At 38.4% G+C, this 9,502-nt stretch overlaps 4 protein-coding genes across 4 annotated transcripts; 2 read left to right on the top strand and 2 right to left on the bottom strand.

The window, feature by feature from the left end:
* Nucleotides 1–86: 86 nt before the first annotated feature.
* LOC104767563 (putative F-box/kelch-repeat protein At3g16880) lies at nucleotides 87–1,216 on the bottom strand. The gene is given in 3 exon segments (XM_019240841.2): nucleotides 87–386; nucleotides 388–964; nucleotides 966–1,216. Coding segments are annotated over 3 exon segments (1,128 nt in total).
* An 877-nt stretch (nucleotides 1,217–2,093) lies between these two features.
* LOC147920302 (putative F-box/kelch-repeat protein At3g16880) lies at nucleotides 2,094–3,393 on the bottom strand. The gene is made up of 2 exons (XM_087501003.1): nucleotides 3,043–3,393; nucleotides 2,094–2,228 (listed from the first exon to the last, which is right to left on the bottom strand). The coding sequence occupies exons 1-2, from the start codon at nucleotides 3,391–3,393 to the stop codon at nucleotides 2,094–2,096; spliced, it is 486 nt and encodes a 161-aa protein (XP_087357129.1).
* A 934-nt stretch (nucleotides 3,394–4,327) lies between these two features.
* LOC104765531 (GATA transcription factor 17) lies at nucleotides 4,328–5,475 on the top strand. The gene is made up of 2 exons (XM_010489257.3): nucleotides 4,328–4,650; nucleotides 4,871–5,475. Exons 1-2 carry the CDS (start codon nucleotides 4,456–4,458, stop codon nucleotides 5,264–5,266), a joined length of 591 nt encoding a protein of 196 aa, XP_010487559.1. The 5' UTR covers nucleotides 4,328–4,455; the 3' UTR covers nucleotides 5,267–5,475.
* Nucleotides 5,476–6,520: 1,045 nt separating this feature from the next.
* On the top strand, nucleotides 6,521–9,499 carry LOC104765530 (COBRA-like protein 8). The gene is made up of 2 exons (XM_010489256.3): nucleotides 6,521–7,502; nucleotides 7,866–9,499. Exons 1-2 carry the CDS (start codon nucleotides 6,962–6,964, stop codon nucleotides 9,284–9,286), a joined length of 1,962 nt encoding a protein of 653 aa, XP_010487558.1. The 5' UTR covers nucleotides 6,521–6,961; the 3' UTR covers nucleotides 9,287–9,499.
* Nucleotides 9,500–9,502: the final 3 nt, after the last annotated feature.

Genomic DNA, 9,502 nt, shown 5'->3' with positions numbered 1-9,502 from the left:
TGTGGGATACAGGCTGAGAATTGAAGACAAAACACGAGTAGTAAGCAAACAATGCTAACAAAAACTCAGGTACTACTGTAAATAGACTAACTGCTTTTGCCTTTCGAAAGTTGCTTGATTTGCACTGAACTTGGAACATAAGAGCACCCAAGCGGTAAACAATATCTGCCTGCAGATTCTCCGAGATCTACACTTCTGAAGTAGCCATTCTCTCCAATGATGTAAGCTCTGTTGCGGAATGTTTTTAGCTTCTCTTTGTCTGTATCAAAAAGCACAGCGGCTTTTATCTCCTCGTCAACGAAGAAACTCCAACGTTGAATAGGTTGAGACATAAGATCAATGAATGGTTCCATGTCCACTGGTACGAGCACCTTTCTCCACGACACCATCATTGGGTTCAATCGTGTTAGTAATCCATATCTCCATCTTAAATATATACCAGTGCACAAATAACACCGCAAGTTGTTCTTCTCTAACACTAGAGAGAACCACAAGATCGGTACGACGAGAGCGAAACGGCAGTGGCAGAGCCGGTCCAAATCTCTCTGTTGTAAAATCAAAGCAAATCACGTATTCATCCATTCTTCCTTCTGGAGTGTACCAATAAGTATTTCCATTCACAGAGACACCACCGTATGTATAAACATCTGTCGCCCAATCAGAAGCGACATTAAGAACCCTCCATGAATTAGAGTCTAACTCATAGACTTCGTACTCAACACAGTTATCAGCAATAGTAGAATCCATACAACTCAAAAGTTTGTAGCTGCGGCACGATTTTCTCGTCTCATATCCAATAGCATACATATTTATGTGACGAGTTCTAGGTTCGATCCAACGACTTTGCCCCCAATATGGATTCCAAACCACAAACCTAGTGAAGTCTTTTGTGATGGATGCCAATAAACCACCGCAATGATAGACTTCAAACGCATCCATAAGGTTAATAAGTTTACCTTTACACTATAGATGATTTAACCTTTCTTTCCTTGTGAATTCCATGGAGATTGATGCTCATCAAACAAACCTTAAAATCCATCGCTATGGCCACCATAAACTCCCTATCAGCTTTCACTCGAACGAGGTGCTTCTTTGTAAAGCTTTCTTCTTCGGATAAAGTGTTCCATTGTTTGCAAGTCAATCTTACTGATCTCATAGATTGCACTGGAGCCCTAGCGAGTATATACTCCAACAACTCCTTTGGAAGTTCGGACATCTTCGTCGTCATTGTTGTTTCAGCTCGCAAGCAATTATAGGGAAGAAATAAGTTAGGTTACAATTATATATCCCAACTTTCTAAAACTCTTTCCGTGTCTTACGGGCTATATCTAAATCTCTTTCCAATTATTTATATTGGAAAAAGGAAAAATTGTTGCTACTATTAAAATTGTTACGAGGAGGATACAAAGAGTATATATATATATATATATATATATATATATATATATATATATACATACAACTCTATTAATGTTTAACAATTTCAGTTTGTCACCGAGTTCAGTCAGTGTATAAAACTAGGACTCTTTTGATATTATGTAATATGCAAGATCACAGAATAAGTCTTACAAGGCATGTTTCCAAGGTTAAGAGACAAAGACGAAAAACAACAACAACAACAACAAAAATATGCCTCCTTCACAACAACAGCAAAAATATTGTACCCTTGCCGTGTAAAGGTAAGAAAACAATAATTCTTATTGTTTATAAGAGTTAAATAACTTATTTGTTTTCCATATGACATACAATATGACACAATACAAGATAAGAAACAAAATTAAGAATTTACTGTCCCAAGGATAATGTAATAGGAATTTTAGGGAAGAAATAAGTTAGGTTATACAATTATCTATTTATGTTGCACTGAAACGGGTAGGGAACTAGAAACGGGGTACGGAATTGGGGACAGAAAACGGCAAAGTAAAAATTTATAGATACGGGTATGGTATGGGTACTTCAATAAACACATAAGAAAAGATACCCATACTTTTAGTAAGAGCTGATTAGTAAAGCTAATGGGATAAGGAGAGAGGGGGAAAAGATTCTAGAAAGTAGAAAACACAAAGAAACGAAACTATGCTTATGATAAGAGACTAAGAGTGCTTTGAATGAAATGAAATGAATACAAATATCAAAAATTTGATGTTATCTTCCCCTAAAGCATCTAAGACGTCCCCGTAGAGTCCCCATAGAGTTCCCGTTCCCAACATATCTCCGGTACGGGACGGCTACCAAATAGAAGTACCCGTGCATCATATCATACAACGAAAGAGTACGATGACATCCAAATCTATGAATTAATGTTTACCAAAAACTATGACTGTTTTGACGACTTTAAAGATTCTATATTTATATGCAAGATCACAAAATAAGTCTTACAAGGCATGCTACCAAGGTAAATTAATTAAGAGTCAAAGGACAAAGACGAACATAAATAGAAAAATAATGTTTGTAAATAAGAACAGGTGCTCATCCATCCAAACCTGGCAGTGGCAAGTAAGCTCTCAATTGCACACTAAACATGCTTCACAACAACAAGAAAAATAACTTTTGAAGTACCTATACAGTTTGCTCCCTAATGGGCTTAATATTGTACCCTGACCGTGTAAGGTTATGGAAATAATAATTCTTTTGCCAGATTTTGACATGAGAAATTAATGAGTTTCTTGTAGTAACCTCAAACTAGTCTTACTCAGTTCCTCGTACTGGCCATCAAATTTTTGAATAATCTTTTACTTATTACTGTCGATCCTTGGGTTTTAAGAAGTTAAAAATTGACTTATTAGTGCATATGGCATACAATGCAAGATGAGAAACAAAGTTAACAATTGACTTATTAATCTTGTTCGAAGAAGATCACAAAAGAAAAACAAAGCAAAAGTATATATTAAATATGCAAGAAACTAACTTATGGGCAATATAGTAAACAGAGTTATCAATAGTGTGTTTTTCCCCCTTTGCCTGGTGGTGCATATATTGCTAGATTTGCACTGAACTTGGAATATAAGAGCACACAAATGGAGACCAATAAAGTTTGTGTACAGTTTTTCCCAGATCCACTGTTCCATAGCATCCATTCTCTCCAAAAATAAAAACTGTGTGCTCCTTCCCTTTGCTGTTATCAAAAACCACAGCTACTTTCTTCTCCTCGTCAACGAGGAAATACCCATTTTTAATGTCAACTTCACGTTCAACTCGTGGATTTAGATCCACAGCCACTTCTAAGAACAACTTGTTCCACGATACGTCATTGGGTGCAATCTTATTAGTAATCCATATCTCCATCCTTAACCTAGCCCAGCCCCAGTGCTGACATAACACGGCAAGTTGCTCTTCTCTAACAGTAGAGAGAGTCACAATAGAGTCTTCATTACTCTGAAACGGAAAAGGCATAAGCGGTCCAAATCTTTCTCTTGTAAAATCAAAACAGAACAAGAATTCTCTCGCCTTTCTATTGAATTCTTCTCCTCGATAAATATGCCAATAAGAATTACCTTTCACAGAGATGCCATTATGATGAAACCATGTTTCCCATATGGTTGACTTGACATCTAGAACCCTCCATGTATTAGAGTCTAACTCATAGATTTCTTACCCACCATATTTTTGTTATATCTCAAAACTTTGTACTTGCGGCACGAGTTTCTCGTCTCGTATCCAATAGCATACCAAGGAAAGCTCAATCCGTCACGGCTTATAAGTTCGATCCTCCGAGATTGCTCTGTATACGGGTTCCAAACCACGAGGCTAGTATAGTCATCTCTGGTACATAACAATAACCCTGAACAATGACATACTCCTGTTATACCGACTTGATCATATGATGAGTCGTGAAGGTAATTAATAAGTTGACCTTTATGCTTTATAGATGATTCAATAACCTAGTTTTGAATTCCATGGAGGTTGACACTCATTAGATAAAGTCTAAAATCCTTAATCATGACCACCAGAAACTCTCTTTCGCTTGCTGTAGCTTCTTGAGCAAGGCGTTTATTTGTGACGCTCTCATCTTTGGATAACTTGTTCCACGTTTTGCAGATAGATCGTACTACTCTCAAAGAGATTCTTTAGGAAGTTTAGAGAATATCTCCTCCAATAAATCTTGTTAAAAATGCGGCGCCACTTTGAATCTTGTTTGAATGGAAAACCAAAACTAAAAATTAAAATCTTCCCTCGTTATTTTTTTATTCAGACTCTCTGGTTTAGATTTTTTGTTTTTTGTGTGGTTGGCGGGTGGTACAAAAGTAATAAAAGCTCCCGCTTGAGGGTATAATAGTAACTGCAAGTAACCCGAAATACTAGGGTTTCTCCGCCCCCCCCCCCCCCCGCCTTCCTCCCACACAATTATAAAATACCTCTCCGTTTGTTTTATCAGTTGCCTCTATCATCCCCTCGCCGTCTCTCTCTCTCTTACTTAATCAATCATCAAAGCGATCATTTTCCATTTTTTTGAAGATGTCTGAGAGATCAGAAGAAACGAAAATAAAACTAGACTCTGCCGGAGAGTTATCCGATGTTGATAACGAGAACTGCAGTAGCAGCGGAAGTGGCGGCGGCTGTAGTAGTAGTTCCGGTGATACTAAGCGTACTTGCGTTGATTGCGGAACTATTCGTACTCCTCTTTGGCGTGGTGGCCCTGCCGGTCCAAAGGTTAGCCCCCTTTTTCAATTTCAATCCTTCTTCTCTGAGTTTCCGATTTTAGTAGATCTGATCGCTGGATCGTTGTATTCACATCTTAGTATGATCCGATCTATGCTTATGTTCACCAATAGGAACTGATCTCTTCACATTTGAAATTATCGATCTAAGTTTGTGATCAGAAGCATTGGTACTAATAGATTTTTGCTTTTGTCGATTGTGAAATATGCAGTCATTGTGCAATGCTTGTGGGATCAAGAGCAGGAAGAAGAGACAAGCGGCACTTGGGGTGAGATCAGAGGAGAAGAAGAAGATTAAAAAAAGCAATCAGATTAGTAGTAATGATCTAAACCTTGACGATCGAAACACCAAGAAGAGCAACAAAGATGATGATGAGGATGAGGAGGAGGATGATCACAAGACTTGTAACCATAGCAAGAGTACTACTACTAGTAGTAGCAGCAACAATAATAACAAGGGAGTGAGTAAATTTTTGGATTTAGGGTTTAAAGTTCCGGTGATGAAGAGATCAGCGGTTGAGAAGAAGAGATTATGGAGGAAGCTCGGTGAGGAAGAAAGAGCTGCCGTGCTTCTCATGGCGCTTTCTTGTAGCTCTGTTTACGCCTAAACCGGTTCTTGTTTTGGGTTATTAGGATAATAATAATAATAATTAAGTGAGAGCGATTTTGAATTAACTTTTAATTAGATAGAGAATATTGTAAGAAATGAATGTGTAAAAGTTCCCTAGTGATGTCGTTTTTTTTTTCTTCCTTTTTTGGTTTCACTAATGTTTATGTGTTTCATTCTCTTAATGAATTCAAACATTATTAACAAAAATCACTTTTTTTTGTTGTTTTAATCATTGAATATGCACACAATAATGAGGAGTTTGGTCGTAATATTTTTAGTGCGTCAATGTACCTTTTTATATGGGCCCGACTAGCCCAGGGGATTGGGCTTTTGTTTGGGAGAATCGAGGCGAGTGGTTTTAGTTGTCCTGTCTCCATCAACGCCCCCCCCCCCTTCTTTTTTTTTTGTTCCATTGAAGACGTATTTGATTTGAATTTTTAAATTTATGTTTCCTTCCTATTGTGCCAAAATTCAAAATTCAAATTTTGTATGGTTTGAGATTTAAAAAAAAATATCTTCAAAATTCGATTTATTTACCATTGTGATTGAAATTGTTTGGGTAACTTTGTAATCGTGAAACTGTAAGTTTTGTAACCCTAGTAAATGTTTTTTTTTACTTCTTCATTTTATTACTTCTTTCATTTTATTAGTATGTAGTAGAATGATTTAACCTTGATAAGTCATCACATAAAATATCATCAATGAATTATGAAATTACAAAAATCTAAAATGGTGACGAAACAATAATTTTTAATTTAAAATTACACACCGTGGTGGTCAAATGGGGCAAGTGGCTAGGTGAAAACCACGGGAGAAGGATTCAAGTAAACGGGTCAAGCGAGTGGACACCTCAGGCTCAGACCAACCTCGCTCGCTCGACCGGGACTTTCTTTGACTATTTCTGTTTCACCCTTATATTACTTAGTTTCTTCAATTTAGTACCAATAGATTTTATAAACTGACTATTTTAATACTAATCCTCAGGGAAAGGTTGCAAAATCACTAATCAAAACAAAGGTGACATCTTAAAAGACATTTTTTATAGCATATCTTATTTTGGTTTTAACTTATGGTAGTATATCTTTTATACATAAAATTAAATCATTGTTATGGAAATCAAATACTAATTGTTACCACATTTATAAGAAAGAAATCTTTTTATGTCTAATATGTTCACAATCAACTTTTATTAAATTTGGAAACGCGTTTTCTTTTTTCTTTACCAAAATCACGCAAAATCTTCACAATATTTATATCCCTCTCAATACATACAAACATTTCCATAAAACACTCTTACAAAAATATATTTTTTGTGTGAAAGCAAACATTCCATAAGCGACGTTTGATATCAGTGTAATCTACACATATTTTACATTACTATACCCGAGTTGCACTTTTGATTGATTAGAAAAATACATGGTTCATCTTGTAATTTTTATAATTTAGTTTTGTTTGTGTAACCCTTATTTTATTTACTAGAACAAGAAAAACACATATGAGACCAAACCAAGCAAGCAAGTTTCAACGCGCACATAACTCTCTTTTCATTACAGCGTCTAACTAAGCTGTTCTGTTTCTTTAACGCGGTCTCTTCATCTCCTCAAAAATATAAAGCTCCGATTTTTTTTTCTTTTCTGAATTTTCAAAAAGACGAGGTTAGTGTTTGTAAGTAAAGAGATTAAGGCTCATCATCATGGGTTTAACTCCAAATTTCATTTCGTGGATTCTGTTGTTATCTCTCTTCACGGCGATTCCACTAACGTTGTCTCAGCCCCAAGCTCCTCCACCGCTTTCTCCAGACGCCAATCTCTGCAACGGCGTGTTCGTTTCCTATACTTACTCAACCGGCACCAAGATTAAACCGAACGACACGAAGAACCAGCCGTACCGGTTCGAGTCAGCGATCACGGTGCTCAACAACGGACGCGACGAGCTTAAATCGTGGCGTGTATTCGTCAAATTCGCCCACCGCGAGATTCTCGTTTCGGCCACCAACGCCGTTCTCTCCGACGGTTCTAGCCTCCCGGTTAGCGTCGAGAACGGGACGATCTTCTCCGGGTTTCCTTCGGCGGATTTAAAGTCGGCGATTATGACGGCGGGTGACATCACTCAGATGGAAGCACGTGTCGAGCTCGTGGGTACTCAGTTTGGAGTTGCGCCGCCGAGAGTTCCGCTTCCGAAGAACATCACTCTTGTTAATGATGGCTGGTCTTGTCCCAAACCCACTCAACGAGGTAAACAGATTCTGTTATGACTTTCAAAATTTCTTTAGATTTTTGTTTTCATATCCTCGTTTGGTTCAAGAAAATTTCATGAATTGTTGCGTGTTGAACGTTATTGGATGTTGTGTGATGTTGAATTCGTTATTTTCATTACGAAAGCATTAGATAGAGTGAAAAATTGGAGGAACGATCACAGTGGTTGGTTCTATTAGTTATTTAATCATTCACTCGTTGACAAAGTCTATTTCTTGTAGATTCAAAGTTTGAACTAGTCTTCATTAGCAAATTCAGATTTTAGACCTTATGGTTACTTAAGAAACAATCTACTTGCTTGGCTTTTCTGAAGGCAGAAGTGTTCTATGGTTTTTTTTACAGGTTGGAATGTTCTGGAAGTATGTTGCACGCCAAATCCGAACATTACAACAGCCAAAATTGGTGAAAAGTTCCTTCCTAGGCAAGAAGGAGATCTAACCATAATGTACGATGTGATCAAACCATATCAGTCGAGTTACTTGACGCAGGTCACGATCGAGAATCATAACCCGCTTGGTCGGCTTGACAATTGGAATCTAAGGTTCGCGTGGATGAAAGATGAGTTTATCTTCACAACCAGAGGAGCTTATCCGAGTGTTGTCGATTCATCGGATTGCATCAGTGGTCCGCAAGCAAAATACTATAAAGAAATTGACTTCTCCAATGTCTTGAGCTGTGCAAGAAGGCCACATATCATAGACCTCCCTCTCACTAAATATAACGATACAGCTATGGGACGTATCCCGTTTTGTTGCAGAAACGGAACGATTCTGCCACGGTCCATGGATCCAGAGAAGTCCAAATCCGTTTTTCAAATGCAAGTTTACAAAATGCCTCCGGATCTCAACATCTCAGCTATAACGCCTCCACAGAACTGGCAGATTAAAGGTAACCTTAACCCTGATTACATATGTGGCCCTCCTGTCCGAGTCAGCTCGAGCCAGTTCCCTGATCCAAGTGGTTTGCCTTCAAACCGAACTGCGTTTGCTAGCTGGCAAGTTGTCTGTAACATCACTCAACCAGCTACTCCTCAATGCTGTGTCTCATTCTCTTCTTACTTCAATGACTCGATCATCCCTTGTAAAACTTGCGCTTGTGGAGGTTGTTCTAGCAACAGAGTGGCGCGTACTTGCAGCGCAACCTCTCCAGCTCTACTTCTTCCAACTCAGGCTCTTCTTATTCCGTTTGAGAACCGAACCAAACTTGCCACTGCTTGGGCAGCTATAAAACGACGAAAGCTCCCTAACCCTTTGCCTTGTGGAGATAACTGTGGAGTCACCATAAACTGGCATTTAGCTACAGACTATCGAGGAGGATGGACTGCTCGAGTCACACTCTTCAACTGGGGGGAAACTGATTTCGCAGATTGGTTTACAGCGGTTGAACTGAAAAAAGCTGTACCGGGTTTTCAGAAAGCTTACTCCTTCAACGGAACTACCATAGCTATCAACGGCAAGAACACCACTCTTTTAATGGAAGGGCTTCCTGGACTGAACTATCTTATGGCAGAGAGTGACGGGAAGAACCCGGATAAGGACTTTAGGGTACCAGGGAAACAGCAGTCTGTTTTGTCCTTCACCAAGAAACTGACTCCGGGAATCAAAGTTCGTTCAGGAGATGGGTTTCCGACCAAAGTGTACTTCAACGGCCAGGAATGTTCACTCCCTTCTGGTCTACCTACGAACAACAGTCAAAGGAGACATGTGTCCACCTTTCTTCTCATGGTGTTACCATTTTTGGCTCTAATGTTTCTGAGAATTTAAGAGTTCCATTGAGGACCTTCACCATTTAGCTGGACAATATACAGGTTTCTTGATTCTTTCTAACCAGATATGTTACAAAAATAGTCAGTGTGGTGCTTTGTGCAGCGTGTGATTCTTTGCATTTCTTATGATCAGATCTTGGTAATCAGTATGTATACACACATTGAATAGACAACCTCCTTTTGCTTTGATAATTTTACTCCGGTTTAAGTCTCT

The sequence above is a fragment of the Camelina sativa genome, chromosome 19 (genome assembly GCF_030686135.1).
Source record: "Camelina sativa cultivar CO46 ecotype springtype chromosome 19, ASM3068613v1".
Classification (NCBI taxonomy): Eukaryota; Viridiplantae; Streptophyta; class Magnoliopsida; order Brassicales; family Brassicaceae; genus Camelina; species Camelina sativa.
Note: the sequence above shows the minus strand (reverse complement) of the source record. Positions and strands in the feature narration are given on the sequence as shown.

Bases quoted from the DNA above. Each gene is read 5' to 3' on its own strand.
- LOC147920302 (XM_087501003.1), bottom strand. From the start codon at position 3,393: ATGCCTTTTCCGTTTCAGAGTAATGAAGACTCTATTGTGACTCTCTCT. The intron at 2,229-3,042 runs GTACACAAACTT...TCTATTTGGTAG, and splicing joins CAGTGGATCTGGGAAAAACT to CCGTCCCGTACCGGAGATAT.
- LOC104765531 (XM_010489257.3), top strand. From the start codon at position 4,456: ATGTCTGAGAGATCAGAAGAAACGAAAATAAAACTAGACTCTGCCGGA. The intron at 4,651-4,870 runs GTTAGCCCCCTT...TGAAATATGCAG, and splicing joins GTGGCCCTGCCGGTCCAAAG to TCATTGTGCAATGCTTGTGG.
- LOC104765530 (XM_010489256.3), top strand. From the start codon at position 6,962: ATGGGTTTAACTCCAAATTTCATTTCGTGGATTCTGTTGTTATCTCTC. The intron at 7,503-7,865 runs GTAAACAGATTC...TTTTTTTTACAG, and splicing joins TCCCAAACCCACTCAACGAG to GTTGGAATGTTCTGGAAGTA.